The 16280-nt window shown below is 37.9% G+C and overlaps 2 protein-coding genes and 1 pseudogene across 2 annotated transcripts; all 3 read right to left on the reverse strand.

Moving 5' to 3' along the window:
* Window positions 1-24: 24 nt before the first annotated feature.
* Window positions 25-729, reverse strand: LOC133715946 (arabinogalactan protein 16-like). Its single transcript, XM_062142649.1, has 2 exons — window positions 458-729; window positions 25-369 (listed from the first exon to the last, which is right to left on the reverse strand). The coding sequence occupies exons 1-2, from the start codon at window positions 609-611 to the stop codon at window positions 266-268; spliced, it is 258 nt and encodes an 85-aa protein (XP_061998633.1). The 5' UTR covers window positions 612-729; the 3' UTR covers window positions 25-265.
* A 1331-nt stretch (window positions 730-2060) lies between these two features.
* LOC133714868 (tubulin gamma-1 chain) lies at window positions 2061-6531 on the reverse strand. The gene is made up of 12 exons (XM_062141131.1): window positions 6312-6531; window positions 5525-5725; window positions 5264-5375; window positions 4508-4908; window positions 4246-4299; window positions 4068-4172; window positions 3651-3725; window positions 3506-3550; window positions 3125-3253; window positions 2577-2681; window positions 2387-2464; window positions 2061-2215 (listed from the first exon to the last, which is right to left on the reverse strand). The coding sequence occupies exons 1-11, from the start codon at window positions 6438-6440 to the stop codon at window positions 2396-2398; spliced, it is 1425 nt and encodes a 474-aa protein (XP_061997115.1). The 5' UTR covers window positions 6441-6531; the 3' UTR covers window positions 2061-2215; window positions 2387-2395.
* A 1775-nt stretch (window positions 6532-8306) lies between these two features.
* Window positions 8307-8873, reverse strand: LOC133716755 (uncharacterized; annotated as a pseudogene).
* Between the last annotated feature and the right edge of the window lie 7407 nt (window positions 8874-16280).

A 16280-nucleotide genomic window follows, 5' to 3' on the forward strand; every position in this document is an offset into this window, starting at 1 on the left:
AATCAAAGAATTCAAAAACGAAAGTGAAAGCAAAGAATAATTTAACAAACAATAATAACATAAACTAAAACTCATCCCCCAAATACTGCCATTCATGAATTCCTCTAAACCATATATCCACAACCATAATTCTCGAACAACTCATAAATAAAGGAACCAAAAGAATAAAAACCCATCACCAATTTTTTTTTTTTTTCATTTCCCCCTTCTCCTACAAATCCCCATTTCTAAACCTAAAAAAAAAAAAAAAAAAAAAGAATCAAACTCAAAAGAAGTTGTAGGATGATGCATCCAAAGGATGAATGAGATATGTGAGCACCAAAGCCACGAGCATCAGCACATACGCAATCCCCTGATCTATTGAAGTCCCTGCAAAATCCAACCCACACAGAAAACCAATCAAAACCCAAAATGCCATTAGAAACAAAAATGGGGTTTCAGATCTAGACTCCATTACCATCACTAGTGGGAACAGGAACAGGAGCAGGAGCAGGAGCAGCTAGCGGTGAAGCAGCAGGAGCCCTTGAGGCAGAGGCAGAAGCCAAGAAGAGGACTGCCAGCACTGCCAGAAGTCGGAAAATGGCCTTGGAAAAAGCAAAGCAAGCTGCCATTTCGGAGCCAAAAAAAGAATATGGAACAAGAGTGAAGAAGAGAGGAGAATGGAGAAGACCCAAAATGAGAGAGAGAGAATGTGGTGTGGGAGAGGAGAGAATTTTGGTGTTATATAAGGGAGAGGGTTTGGTTTGGTTTGGTGGTGAGAAGGAGCCAGAGGAAAGAGAGGAATAAGGCAGGCCTCCCTGTATAGGGAAATTAATTTTTCCCCTTTTTTTCATTTTTTTGTCTCTTTTTTTGCTTTTTGCCCTTTTTTGGCTGACGTGGTCCATGTGGGTGACAGTCTGTCCTTCACAGCCCAACTTGTGTTTCAAAAGCCTTTTCGCTCTTTCTCGGATTCTACAATCCGAGGCGGGCCCCACCTTCGCTCCGTTACAACGAAATTAACGGCTATTTAACGGATACTCTTCAATCAATCTCTCTTCCGTTTTCAAATTCAAAAAATTCGGATTATTGATTATCCGAAAAATAACCAGCAGAGGTCTCAGCTCATCGATAATTTTTCATTTGATTACAATTGAGATTTGACGTTTCTAAACAATCTTTGCTAGGGTGTGAAGCAGAGTAGGGAATTTCGTTGTCATGGGTGGAGTGTGGAAAATTCTTGTAATGGCTTGAGACTCTGGCACTGACAATTGTCAATGACAACGATACGTATTATTGAGGAAGCAAGGGGTGATTGGAGAACGAAGGAATGTACAGGGACAGTTGTATAGGATAATCAAGATATGATTAGCAAGTGTGCACGAATTTAAAGTAGACAATTGGTTTTAGGGATTATTGAATTCGTCTTAAGCTGGCAATTGGCGTTTTTGGCAACAATGCAGCTTTGTGGATTTTCCCTTGTGTTCCGGCATTGGCGAATTGTTGTCTCAAGTCTTGACAGTTTCACGAAATCGTAACGAAATGAACCAGAGAGTCCTATCATTCACTCGAGTATGGCATATTCCGGGTTTCTGTACCGATAGCTCTGTTCTTTTACCCAATCTCTACAGTACAGAAAAACTCCGCGCGCATGCCATACTCGGCGGAAAGTAGGCATCCTTGGGATCACAACACTGTTCCTGTCCACATATTAGCTAAAAAGCTTGACATTTGAGATGAACAATGTCTTACAAATGGGGACAGACGAAACCCTAAAGCTCGTGCCAAAGTTATCTTCATCATTCAAATTTCAAAAACAAATAACCAGTCACAATCAGTGAAGAACAAACTTATGAAACCAAAGATGGGCATGACACCATTGAACATGCCATGCCAAACACCAAGAGCTGTGATGAAAACAAGCATACCAGCCTCCAATGGACCCAACAGACCAAAAACAAACAGGGTCTACCACATGGGGAGTAGGTCTATCACATGGGGAGGGTGGTACTATGGTAGCATCATCATCATCATACAGTGAGATTCTGTATTCTCTAGGGATTGAAAAATTGGACACCCTTACCCAAATCAATAACCAAAATGAAACACCCAGAAAATAATATTACATTAATTATTCCGTTAGGAAATACTTAAAATGAAGAATTGCAATAAATACTATACAATGCTCCCTCCAAATGTACTTTTGGCACCAGCACTTAGCGATATGTGTTTTCCAATCCTGGCAAATCACCAAACAAGGAGGGCATTAAAGATTCAGCATTTAGTTGGTCTCGAGTCTTGACAGAAAGTGAAAGGTGTAAATAGGGCAGATCTGATATAAAACCATCCCAAAACACAATAATCAGAACAACTACAGAAGGAAATGCAGTACATTTTACATCTAGCTTACCTAAATTGTTCATACTGCCAATTTTGGGTCCACTGTTCCTGCTGCACTGCCTTCTCCTGTAAGAACGTGGTCTGGATCCTGGAAAGTACACTAACCCGGTTAAATAAAATTTAAGATAAAGATTCACCGAAAGACAGAGAAAAGAAAAGAAAAACTAAAGAGAGGTAATTATTGGCAAGTATGGCAGTACCTCCATTCCCCATTTGATGTAATCTGGGGACTCACAGGCCTTATATTCATCAACCAAACTCTCAAGTATTTCTCTTGATTCATCAAATTCCGAAAGGTCATTCTCCTGTCACATTATGGCATATTGTTATGAGGAGCCCCACATGCATTTCATAAATTGCCACTCATGAAAATGTTTTTCTCTTCAATCATCAACTCATCAAGATTAACTGCACCAACTATATGGAATGGAATATAAATATGGCATATCTACTGAAATAGATTAATTTCTACCCATTGAGTCAACTTTTCATCAAGCATTGTACTGTTAAAAGTTAAAAACAATCATAATGCGACAAAGTTCAACTGTACTAATTGTATGAGATATACATATGGCATATCTACTGAAGCAAATTAATTTCTAATATTTAAGTCAAAAACTTCTCACCAAGCATTCCACAGTTACAAGTTAGAAACAAAAATGAACATATAAGAATCATAGTTGCACCATCAAGAAATTGATCAATCGAGTATGAAATAATACTGACAGTTGTGCAGGCAACAACTTACAGCAAACATAGGGAACTTCCGGTAGTTGTCAAGAAAAGCTTGCTTCTTTCTTAACAACGAATACTGGCTCAAACACTTGCTGAAAAGGTGGCGAATACTAGTATGGCTGGCTAGCATAAGACCACTGACCTACAAAGGATAAAGCAGATAGATATTTCATTATAATTACTCATCTATCTTATTAAACCATAGGACACTACAAATGAAAAACATAAAATTCCAAAATCCAAAATTGTAACTCAAATTAACTTTGAACTTTGAAGGGTAGATGGAAGTTTTTTAACAGCAAAAGAATTTGCATTTGAGGACTTTCCAGACTTGATTATCAACACAAAATTTAAAAACAAGGAAGAAAATCTAAGATAAGAGTTATAGCCTTACCCTATGGGCAGTTTGTACATACGGAGACTTCCTAGACAAAGCAACCTGCACAAACAAGCAGAAAGTACAAGATCAAACATCCAAATATTGCCAAATGAAGTAAATGAACTCATTTATACACACAATATTTAGAGCGCAAAAGAACCTGAATGCTTGCAGGGCCCCACTCAATAAAGTTAACAAGCTTTCTTTCACGTATCCTCTGCAAACTTTCATGAACCTGATTACAGAATACAAGCAGTAAATACACCGTCCAGAGTAATTACAAAACAGTAGAAGAGAAACAAAATGCTTAACATTCTAAGGTAAGCAAGAAACTCTAGTTCATATTTCCACAAACAATTCTAAAACTTGCTACCACGTTCAGAGAATCTGCATAGACTTGCAGTCATCTACTACAATTGACTTTCCTTTCCCAACAAATTCATTTCAAATTTTGATTGGAAAAGATGATCATGAATGAGTAATGAATATTTTTGCACCAAACAGAGAAATTTTGGTTGTTTGCAGAACTGCAGGATTACCATGAAAATTCAACTATTACTATTGTTATTATTACAACCTGAGTAGGGTCTACTTCTCCTTGAATGATGTTTAATATCGATATATACTTTGCTTGACTGGCTTCTTTTGTTCGAGCATACGAGGAAACCATGATATTTTTTGTCTGCAAAAGGAAACCAATGTCAGAATTGCTTCATTCTGCTCTGTGGAAAAGAAAGGCAAGCAACACTTCTTACCTGCAGAAGTCTTCTCATAACATCAAGTACAGTGGTTTTACGAATCACATTAGCCTGCCAATAGGAAATATATTTGCATCAGACAGCTAATTGCTTCTTTAGAAGCACAAAATGAACATTAAAATTTTGAAATTATATGAAATTACACATTTCTCTCAACCTCTTTCCCTCTAATTCGCCACATGCTAGCTCACACACATGGATACATATGAGTAATTGGATGGTATAAGATCAAAGACATTCATGCATGACTGAGTCTTACCTGGCGCTCGACTGTGAGGGGTGTATATCCTGTCATTAGAAAATGGCATCTTGGTGTTGGAATCAAAGATGCAAGAAGACCAACCAAGTCGTTGTTCATGTACCCTGGATATCTCAGAGTGGTTGTGCTAGCAGACATTACAGTAGAAACCAAAGAATTTGTTTGAGCAAAGGTGGGATTTGTGAGATGGAGGCGCTCGACAGCGATTCTATTCAATGCAGTGTTATCAAGGACGACAACACAATCAGCATTCAGAGTTAGTCGCTTAAGTGTCAAAAGTGAGTTATAAGGCTGGACCACCACATCACTTGTTTCCATCTGGTTAGGAAATACACTGTATGTCTGAACCAGTTTTTTGCTGTATCGATCATTCAAAGTCTCCAACAGATAGGAACCCATTCCTGCATTTTACATAGTGATCTGTGAGTACACTCAAAAGAGCTATGAAGTAAGCAGTCATTAAGAAGTCCATTTGTCTATACTACAAATTACACCACCGTCATGAAAGCAAAATCTTGTCCGGAAGGCTTTGGAGATACTCAGGCAAGTAACACATCCCATATACGATTCATTTGAAAAAATGTTGTTTTGTATAGGCCAGGCCTAAATTATATCTAGTTTGAAACAGGTACAGTAATGAAATGATATATCTAATCAAATGACCCATCCTTGTAAATAGGAAGTAAATTGAGCAAATATTTATTAGGTCATGAAAGGTGGGAGAAAAAGGTAAAACTAAAGAGAAGCAAAGAAAACCTGAGCCTGTTCCACCAGCAATTGAATGGCAAAGAACAAATCCTTCAAGACTATCACTCCCATCTGCTTCTCTATCAATCATGTCCATTATGGCCTCTTCAACACCTTTTCCCTGAATCATAATTTACAATAATTTCAGGTCCACTTACATGGCAGCTAAGAAAAGAGCTTTGACATCATAAAATTAGTATGACAGAAACTGGTATGTATCTAAAGTAATCGACTCAAAACACCTGACTGCAGTTGAACAAAGAAACAAACCTGATCATATCCACTGGCCCAATTATTTCCTGCACCACCTCCATGATCTGCAACATAGATGTTCTCATGATTGTAGAGGTTTCGATAGTCACTGTTCTGAATACCATTAATCACTCTGGGCTCCAAATCAATCAGCAAAGCTCGTGGTATGTAGTGCTGATCGTCAGCCTGGTAGAAAAACACATCTTTTCTGTCCCCTCCCTGCAGCATTTCAGTTTGATAAGTACTACAGACATCTATTTCAACAGACGCACTTCTTAAAGTTGCCATAATCACTACTTCCTGATGAACCATACGGCAACAATTCACATACGCAACTCCTCATTTTTCTGCTCAACACTTCCCATCACTCCAAAACAAATTTCGACCATCAATATCTTAAGCATCCTTAATCTATGTTTGACTCGGGCTACTCTAGGCCTGACTAGTATTACTCAAACACTACATAACCATTTTCAAGAGCCGAAATTTTTAACATTTGGTTATTGAGACAGAAACAATAAAATCTCAATTACACTTGCAACTTCTAACAGTAAAGTTTGAAGTTTCACTATATGATACCAGAAAACAAATTTACCCAGTGATCGAGCCTCAGTCAAAAACTCAACCAAGTTCCCAAACAATCGAAAATTCGATTTCCAGCGCAACTTTTGGATTCATGAATTTCATCATTCTTAACAACCGAAGCAGCAAAAAGACAATTCAATTCACACACTTCAACTAAGCCGAGCACGGGTGCTCAGGAGCAATTAAGCAAAAGGTAGACAAGTAAAGAAGGTGAGGGAACCTGAGTGGCAAAGTCTTCGAGAATGCCTTCTTTGCTGATACCGTGCTCGAGGCAGAGCTGCTTCCAGAACTCCATTCCGATCTGGTTCCCGCATTGTCCCACCTGCAATGTGATGATCTCCCGAGGCATTTTCTTCTTTCCCGCACTTTCTCTCACCTAGGGTTTTTCTTTCTTTCTTTCTTTCTTTCTTTCACACTCACTCACTCTCAGAGTTTTGAGACTTGAAATACTCATTTGCCGGTTCGCACCCAATTTAACTCCCATTTTCTGGGTAATTCGTAATTCAACGGAGCCGAAAGAAAGTCGTCGTGGTAAAATAATATTTTCTTTTAAAAAAAAAATGGTAAAATAATATTTTTAACTATTAAGATATATATTTTTTTTTAAAGGGAATAAGAAATTACGAGCGTGAAAGCGTAATGCAGAGATTAAGAAACAACACATGCGGTGACACGTAATATTATATTACCCTAGTTAAAGTTAAATCATATAAGATGATCTATACGGGAACTAGTCCTTTACATTTAATAACTCACATCCACAATCTAAAAGAGAGAACAAAAGACATTCTCTTCATTTTGATTGAAGAATGTTGATCCAATTTGAGAGCAGAATTCCAAATTTGGATGACTCCATTCGGATATTACACTCAAGTGGCATAAGTCTCCTCTTTGTAAATGGGAGGTTGTGAGTTCGACTCACAAAAGACTAGTTGTTGATATGATAAAAAAAATAAAATAAAATAAAAAAAGTCTAAGTCTGAACTTGACCCAACCTATGAACGCGATTTCAAGCCCCCTCGCACTAGTGCAGTCCCACCCACCAGATGGAAGATCTCCATCAATGATTGTTGGAGACAACTACAAGAACCCCTTAAGATGCAACAAAGTTGTTGTTGGTGACGAAAAATTCCGAAGAGAATTTTGACTCACCAGAAATGATTGAGAAGCTTCATTTGCTTGTTGACTGATGTTTGACTGCGACTCGAAGAGGTGGGGGTACCTACAAAAAACCCTTCGATGCCTAAGTTAGTAAACTACTTAAGTCGAGTGTGGTAGAAAGAATCGGAATGAGATGCATTACCTGAATATCGAGCCTCCTTTATATAGTACTTGGGCGACAAGTCGTCATTAACACTGCTTTTATGGCTTATCACCGTCCTTAAAATAAATTCTTCATCATTTTTCAATGAAAAAAAAAGTATCTAATTTGAATTCAAATCTAATGGTTACAAGGTATAGCTTATCACTCTACAAAGAAATGGGCAGGCAACTTTTTTTTTTTTTTTTTTTAAAAGAAAAAAATGAAAAACTATGATAGGCTAGCATCCTCCTTTACCCAATCATTACACTTTGACGGGGCAATAAATGCAGAGGGTAAAGCTTCAACAGGGTTTGTTATTAGAGATCAAAATGGAATTGCAATTTTCGTTGGTTCGATTCTGATTGGCTTTGCATCAGTACTTCAAGCAGAGGCTATTGGGTTAAAGACAAGATTACTTTGGGCTATCGACTTCGGATTCAAAATATTCAAGTAGAAGGCGACTATTGTAGTGCTAATCAAGATCATCAAACATACTTATAAGTTGCCTTGGCGAGTCGCGACCATTATAGCAGACCATTTTGCTAATCAAGATCATCTTTCTTCTCATTCTTCAATATTTCTCACTCATGTTTTTCAAGAGACAAATATGTTGCTGACCATTTTGCTAGTCTAGGTTAGAGATTATCTCAAAATAGTATTTGATGTAATCAGTTTTCTTTTTCTGTCCTTAAGTTGCTATATTTTGATCAATGTATGCATATAATCCCAAGGGAATTTGTTGTTTAATGTGTTTGATTTTGCAAAAAGAAATGGGCCAGTTTGAAGTTAGAACCCCATAAGTGCGATTAAGGCACCCAACTTAAACAACTTTTTGAGATAGCTAGTGATAGTTGTTTAACACGACTAAAATGAACAAAGCTTCTGTCAAAGTAGAAAAGCACAAAGGAGAAATTAACAAACCTTGAAGTTAACCACTTCTGTCAAACTATGATCTTTACTATCAACATGAGGAGTTTTCACTGTGTTGTTAGCGTCTTCAATTTTAGGTTTCTTTGCTTGTGGCTCCTTCACTTTGATAATCATACCCAATAAACCAGGAGTAGGATTCTTCTTTTCAGCTGCAGATAACTGTCCCTGGACTCCTAGAGGAAGACAACTAGGTGCTTCCTTAAGCTCATGCACGACGCTGGCCTTGGCTAGCTGCCAGGGCTGCCTTGAAACTCAGAAGCTGTTGTGCTTCCTCATCCTCTAGTCGCGCGCCGTTCGTATTCCTTTCTTGTCCTCTGCATTCTATCAAGAAAGTTAGTCTCCTCATCGTCCAAAGCTTTAGGTGGTCTGTGCTTGAAACGTTCGTTGAACTCTGCATCCTTCCTCTCCTTGTTTTCTTTCAGAACCTCGTAAAGGGGTCTATCCCTGTGGGCAGTGCCATCATGCATCTACTCGTTCACCCCTTCTTTTCTTGGCTTCTTCCAACTGTTTCTCCGAAACGAAGTTCATAAGATGGGTTGAGCGTTCCATTGTTTATTTAGGGTTATTTAACTCTCTTTAAAAATGTAGACTAAATTTTGTTCGAGGTATTTGTAGATTGTGAAAGCCTGGTTGAAAAAGGAATACTCTGCTCAGCTTTGCCCAAGTTGTAAAATACATGAACATAGTAACCAATTTGGATTAGTAATAGAGAAAGTTGCAGAACCAGTAGGTATATATTGAACTTTTAGTTACTTCTTATTTTTCAGGAAAGGTATTGAGCTAAGGTTTTCTTTTTTTTGAAATGTAAATTCATTAACGAGTACACTCGTTTAGAATGACATCCCTTATATTGTCGAAGCAATACCAAACCAAGTTTGGTCAACACTATTACAAAGAGCTTTTTTTGTTAAAATATGAGCTACTTTGTTTGCTTCACGGGGAGCATAAACCACCTTGAAATCAGCAGAGCTATTGAGATGATCCTTCAGATCTTCAACAACAAAACTAAGCAGGGAAAGATCATTTTCAGTTTGGTTCACTGCTGCTGCCAAGATGGAGCGATCTGTTTCGAATATGACCTTCTCCATATTCATCATTTCAGCTAATTTGACACCTTCCAACAGGGCCACTAATTCTGCATGGAATGGTGAAGTGATATGCCTCACAGGCTTTGCTGGTGCTGCTCTAAACTGATCATCATGGTCACGGATAATTAATCCAACTCCACCCCTGCTAGTTTGCTCAACAAAAGCTCCATCAGAATTGCATTTAACTATTTAAGCCACCCCTCCTGAGGCACCACCCAGCCTAGCTTGTCTCTGCACCTGAGATTGCTTTTCACAGCTATTAGCTTTTAAAAACTCTATTAGCCAGCCCAAAGCCATTAACACGGCATCACATAGGTGTTGCATTGTCCCTTCCCATACCTGAGTGTTTCGATTTTTCCATATAGCCCGGAGAAGAATTAAAACTTTGCCAAATTGTTCCTTACTCAAACTGCCCACCAACTGTAAGAGCCAATCTTTCACGTCCAAGACATGCATTGTGCGTACTGGAAGATTTGCAGCTGCCCATACTTGATGTGCATAACTACAATGAATAAATAGATGCACATTGTTTTCAATCCCACCTCCACACAAAGGACAAACCATATCCCCCACATAACCTGAGCTAAGGTTTTCTTTCTTCTTTTTCAAATTTTTTTTATATTTTTTTTAACGGGAGACTTGGTATTAAGAATGTTTACAAGTCAAAAGAAAAAGTTAATTGGTCACACAACTATTAACAAAGCAGAGGTCTTAAAACTTACCATCAACAAATCGAAGCCAAGACATTTCCAAGTCTACAAGAAGTTTCAATATAATCATTCTGTGAGTACCACAACGAGTCTAGTTTTGATTGCTAGCTAGATATGTCGATCCTTTGCATGCACGGATTGCAAATTCTAATGGTGGGTCTACAAATCTCAAGGTCGTGACAATAATTACTGTTGGTAATTATCTTGAGGAGGCTGGGGATTTGCATTTCGGGGGATTTGCCTTTAGTTTTTGCTAGTTTTATTTTACAAGGACAACTGGTTGGTGTAGTACATCTTCTGGTTTGTTCTAGGGCCAAGCTGTTTTTGGCCTTTGTATGCTCCTCATTGGGATGGCCTCTTGAGTGATTTCAATTGCTAATTCAATGAACCTTTTTTTTTTTTTTAAATCGAAGCCAAGATCTAGAAGAAACAATTTTAATACATCACCAAACATAACAATTATATTATATATTAGAACTGATACACATTGATTAACTAACTATACCTCATGAACAAGACTAGTTAACTATAAGCTAGAGGTAAATGCTACCAAACTTCTCATACTTGCAGAACAATATCCACAAGGCCTACTTAGACCACAAGAAGTGTCCGATGGCAGACTTCCTAGCTCCTTCAACATCTCCAATGGTTGGTAGCCCATACGAATTAAGCAAACAATCTAGCTTCCACTCCGGCCGGCATGGTCTCATAGTCCCATTTTTTGTACCTAGGATAGTGCAGAGGCATCTGGAAATACTCACGTCGCTCTATCGTGGGTTGTCCATTCACTTCTTGTGTCATGGAGGCCATGGATATCGATTCCATGCTGCCTCCGATCCACACATATCTTTGATCGTTGATTCAAAGGATTTGGTTCTCTCTCTCTACTTCTTATTAGGGTTCACTTGGAGTGATGAAATGTGTTTTGAGGAGGTATTATAAGGTTTGTGATGGTCGTATAAAGGATGGAATAGACTGCTGAGCTTTGTCCAGGTTGTCAATTTTAATACAATAGGAATCAGAAAAGAAACCAATTTCAATTAGGAATTAGTGAAATTGCAAGCAAAAGCTATAAAGGAATATATTTTTAAGAAAGCCTTGACTTAGGAAGACTGTGCTGAGCTTTCTACAGGTTGTCAAATTTAATTATGCAAACTTACCAATAATTAACCATAATGAACACAAAGCTTTATGCAAGAACAAAGGAACAGGGAATTCTCAAAAATGAAAAGAAAATAGGAAGAGGGAAAGTCCCACAGATATCGGTTTTCCTTTTGTTGCATCTTGCAAGAAGTGATTTTTAAGACACTTTGTGTTTTCTGGTTTCCTTGCAAAGTTTTTCTTCTCCTGGAATTTCCGGTTACATATACTATAAAACTTATATTGTAGAGATACACACCAAGATACCCATTTCATTTCAAAAGTATCATCATACCTTGATTTTGTTCACTATTAAATATTCTTTCTTTTCTCTTTCAATATTTCTGTCATCAGTTTTGCTTATATCAAGACAGAATTCTTTTTTAAAAACATAAAAATTAGCACCAAATTGAAGCCAGGAAGAAGAAGAAATGAGTTTTGTACATCACCAAACATAATAATACAAGATCATCATAAAACCCATATATGCACATTGATTCACTAACTAGACCATGCATGCATGCCAAGTAAAAACGACTAAACCAGCATAATAAACAGGATCGTTTCATAGAACACGATTTAAACGAGGCCTAGCTAGTTAGGCCAAAGAAATTTCCCACGGCTGACTTCCTCTTCTCTTTAAGATCTCCAGTGAATACTAGAAGAAGGTACACGCGATAAACAAAGCCTAGTTATACCACAGAAAGTTTCCCATGGCTGACTTCCTCCTCTCTTCAACATCTCCAGTGATCGGTAGCCCATAAGATCTAAGCAAACAGTCAAGCTTCCACTCCGGCATGGTCTCATAGTCGGATTTCTTGTACCTTGGATAGTGCAGGGGCATCTGAAAATACTCGCATCGCTCTCTCTTGTGCTGTCCATTTGGTTCTTGTGAACAAGACGACATCGATCCCATTCCACTCATATCTTTGGCGGTGGTCTTAGCTAGGCTTTGGTTCTCTCTAGGTCTGCTTCTTATTAGGGTTAACTCTAAAAGTAATAAAATTTGGTTTGTGGAGGTGAGCTACTTATAGGGATTTTGAAGGCCAGGTAGTAGAGGAAGAATAGTGTGCTGAGCTTTGTCCAGGTTGTAAAATATATAGTTTATTGTTATTGCGAAACTAACTTAATTACCAATTTCAAATAGGAAGAATGAAAGGTAAACGGTAATTTCTCATTAAAAGACAGACAGAGGATCAAAAACACCCTAGATATAGAGCAAATTTTGACCTTCTGGAGACCTCCGAACCCATTAATTCACCAAAATTAGCCAAATAATTTTTAGTTAATCTTAACATTAGACTATATAACCATTGCAAGTGGCCTAGTGGTTCTTGCCTAGTTGGGTGTGCTCCTCAACCTAGGTTCGAACCCTGAAGCTATTAAAAGTAGCCAGGCACTGTGCTGCAATGCACAGTTGGAGCATTTCACATGCGCCGAATGAGTTTATCTTAGACCTAGTAAGCTTTTGGGTTCCCCTTGACAAAGTAAAAAAAAAACATTAGACTATACTATATATAAACTGTTTATTTTGTTAATTTTTAAGTTTCTTATAAAGTTTACTTTCTAGTATTAGTACGAGTGTTTTGTCTTTGGGTGGACTACTAGAATTTGCATTTGAATGTTTATCATATTGAGGATTCGAGCTTATCAAATGGAACTTGCTTCGAAGAATTGGATAATTGGATGGGTAGGAATATGATCTCGTGCATGGCAGGCTTTTTCCAAGTCCTGCACTATGTACGTTTATGAGCAGGCTGTGTCATTATGTGAGGGTTTCTCAAGGCTAATTTGCTTGTCTCAAAGTCCCAACCAAAATGGTCTGTTGGCTTATTGTGAAGGTTTGGTCGAGATCAATGTGCACATTAGGGAAATTCGATTCAGGTGGTCAAATTTGGTCCCTTGTGCGGGATTGCCACTCCTAGACGTGTAGAGATTCTGGAGTCTCTCATGGGGGCAGCATTTAGTTCTAGGGCTATATTTCTTTCTATTATTTTCTTCAGTCAGATGCTCAAGTTATATTATTCAGAGCTTGCAAGATGACGAAGAAAACTTGGTCTTGTCTTCTTCTTTTTTTGGAGAAGGAAAAAAAAAAAACAAAGTTAGACTTGGGCGAGCATCTAACTGAGAAACTTAAAAGGGGATCCGACTCCTCTAAAGTTAGGAGCCATGAAGTTACATGAATTTAATAAAATCCAAGCCATTTAAATTTATCTAATGGTTCAAGATAAAACATGCCATCAAGAGCTTCTTCTTTTTTCTTTTTTTTTGGCACAATCAACAAGGCATAACTGATGGTAGCATTTGCCGTTCAATCCTCAAGTTACTTTCTCAACATAGATTCCAGGAACTGTTATTGAATGATTTTCGCATTCGTTTTCCAAAAAGAAGTAAAAGAAAGAGCAGCTCAATCTCCATTAAAATTAAGATACCAAACCTTAACAATTAAAATAAGAAATTTAAAAGCTTTGGAAAGTTGGCATCCTGTGCCATTAAAAGAGAATAGCTCATGAGTAATTTATATATATATTGATTTATCAAAGCTGATGAATCCTTTCCTATTGAATCGATTGATCATATCGAGTTTTTGTGATTACCATCAACATTAGCCAAATCATTCAAATTATAGCTCTCTATATCTGGTCTTTGTATCCTGATATTCAAATTGACTACCTGAGAAATAAGAAGAGGAAGCAATTCATTTAATAGCAGGAGATATATCCCTACAGAGAATGTTGAACAACAATGAGAGATAGAGGAGATCGATCATGAAACAAAGAGATTGACGGCAATTTTTTTTTTTGGAAGGAGGTTTGACGGCAATTACAAAAATAAAGATACCTAGGTTAATTTGGCTGACATGGACAATTTGGGTTCACTTAATTGATCAGTTAAATGGCTTAGATTTTACTAATTTCATGTAACTTCACGGTTCCTAAATTTAGAGGAGCCGGATCCCTTAAAAGGTTACTTCAAACATGCAATTTGATGTGTAACACATCGATATGATCCTAGAATGAGCAACATGTGGCAGCTCATTTTGTGGCTCAACAAAGAGTAAGTGCGCCATCACTAACTTGTGAGGCGTTTTGTTAACCTTGCACAAATTATTGATATGGTCCAAGGGATGCTTGCAACTTAGTAAGAACGAGCGTTACTCATTTCTTAGTTTAAAATTCTGTTCCAACGAGTCCTTTTAAAACAAAGTTTTAATGAACTCGCGATTGAGAAATTAGAGTACATAACTGTAAGTAATTGACTAATCTATTGATGATAAATCATATGACCACACTTGGAACAGGGAACAAGGAAGAAAAGTCGCGGAGGTCTTTACCAAACGCAGTACATAAGCACTTCTGGATACTTGTGCAAACAAATATATTAGTTACGGTAATACACATATATATCTTCGGAACTCAGAGGCTTCCAAAACTGGAGGCCTTATGAGACCACACCACTTGAACATGCTGAGGGCCGCCTTTGTGTCATCTTACCCGCCAACTACTTTATGTGTGCTTGTTTACTTTTTCAATATTTTTCTTTCAAAATTTATGTACCAAGTGTCAATTTCTTTCAAAAATTAATGACAAAAAGTGGTACATGACAAGCACGTACATAACTCACTTTGTAAGTATAACTTGGTCTCAGATGCGTCATTTTTAGTACGTAGTTTGCTTTCCAACCTTCTTCTCTTATGAATCTTTTACAGCTTCTTCCCATCTTCTAATGTCCGCATGAAGCAAATATTGCTACTCACTTGGTTGCGCAGGATGTTGGGCGTTGGCGTTTCAGGTGGAGGAGCCGCATTGGTTCGTTATAAGTCTTTAAAATGATATGCCCATTATTCTGAGTGGGTCTTTGCCACCATGTCGGCAAGTCCTCCCCGTGCTACTCAAAAGTGATTGAATAATATAGATAGTTTCGAAGCCACCCTTCAAAAGAAAACAAAAGGATTGATCTCACCAATTTGTCCTTGATTGCGAGTCATCAGGTGCTGCAACTGCTACTTGCCACTTGAAAATTAGATGAATCATCAAAATTGACGCCTTGATAGTACATGCATTGGTTATGTCATTATAATTTAGAAAGCAAATCAATTATTGAAAAAGAATTTGAGTTAATCAACGCGCTCCCTGATTTAATACACAGGTATGCTCGATCGTTAAAATTATCTCATTCTTATACCTCTTTTCATGGAGCCTTTTTTTCTTCGCAATTCTATTTCTTTGTTAATTTTGCAGAAATAAACAAGATGATGTTACAAAATCAGAACAGTTTTATACATTCATACTCCAGCAAACATATATAGATCACAAAACCAAGCATCAAGAACCATGAATACAACATATAAACTAGCATATATAATTAGCATCATATATCTCTCATGGCTAGAAAGAACGAACGATTAAGAAATAAGTCTAGTACGACCACAAGAAGGCTCCCATGGCAAACTTCCTCTTCTGCTCAACGTCTCCGGAGATCGGCAGCCCATACTCTTTAAGCAAACAGTCGAGCCTCCACTCCGGCATGGTCTCGTAGTCCGATTTGGTGTACCTTGGATAGTGCAGAGGCATCTGAAAATACCCACATCGCTCGCTGTGATGACCATTCTGTTGATGCCTAGACGTCGACACCGATTCCATGCCGCCTCCTCTCATAGTTTTCTCCTGCCTCTCTCTCTCTCTCTCTCTCTCTCTCTCTCTCTCTGGTTATATGAAATGGGGGGAGGTATTTATAGAGGTTGTGGAAGCCTGCACCAGAGGCTAGGAAGGAATTAAATACCGTGTGCTGAGCTTTGTCCAGGTTGTAAAAATATCAGATTTATTGAGAAAACAAAGTTCCCGAATTGAGCTAGGCATTCTACAAATCTTGGACAGCAAGCTAGCTTTTGACACTTTGATAAAGTAATTGTTTTGTGGTATAATAACTTTCCCAACTGAACCGCCCAAAGATATTAATGGTGGTATTATGATTTCTCACTTCTTCTACCAAACAAACCTAAATAATTCCTCTCCCCA

This window comes from Rosa rugosa, chromosome 6, assembly GCF_958449725.1.
Source record: "Rosa rugosa chromosome 6, drRosRugo1.1, whole genome shotgun sequence".
Lineage (NCBI taxonomy): Eukaryota > Viridiplantae > Streptophyta > Magnoliopsida > Rosales > Rosaceae > Rosa > Rosa rugosa.

Bases quoted from the DNA above. Each gene is read 5' to 3' on its own strand.
- LOC133714868 (XM_062141131.1), bottom strand. From the start codon at position 6,440: ATGCCTCGGGAGATCATCACATTGCAGGTGGGACAATGCGGGAACCAG. The intron at 4,909-5,263 runs GTTTTCTTTGCT...TGTAAAATGCAG, and splicing joins TGCTGGTGGAACAGGCTCAG to GAATGGGTTCCTATCTGTTG. The intron at 3,726-4,067 runs GTTGTAATAATA...TTCTGTAATCAG, and splicing joins GAGAAGTAGACCCTACTCAG to GTTCATGAAAGTTTGCAGAG.
- LOC133715946 (XM_062142649.1), bottom strand. From the start codon at position 611: ATGGCAGCTTGCTTTGCTTTTTCCAAGGCCATTTTCCGACTTCTGGCA. The intron at 370-457 runs GTAATGGAGTCT...TGGATTTTGCAG, and splicing joins TCCTGTTCCCACTAGTGATG to GGACTTCAATAGATCAGGGG.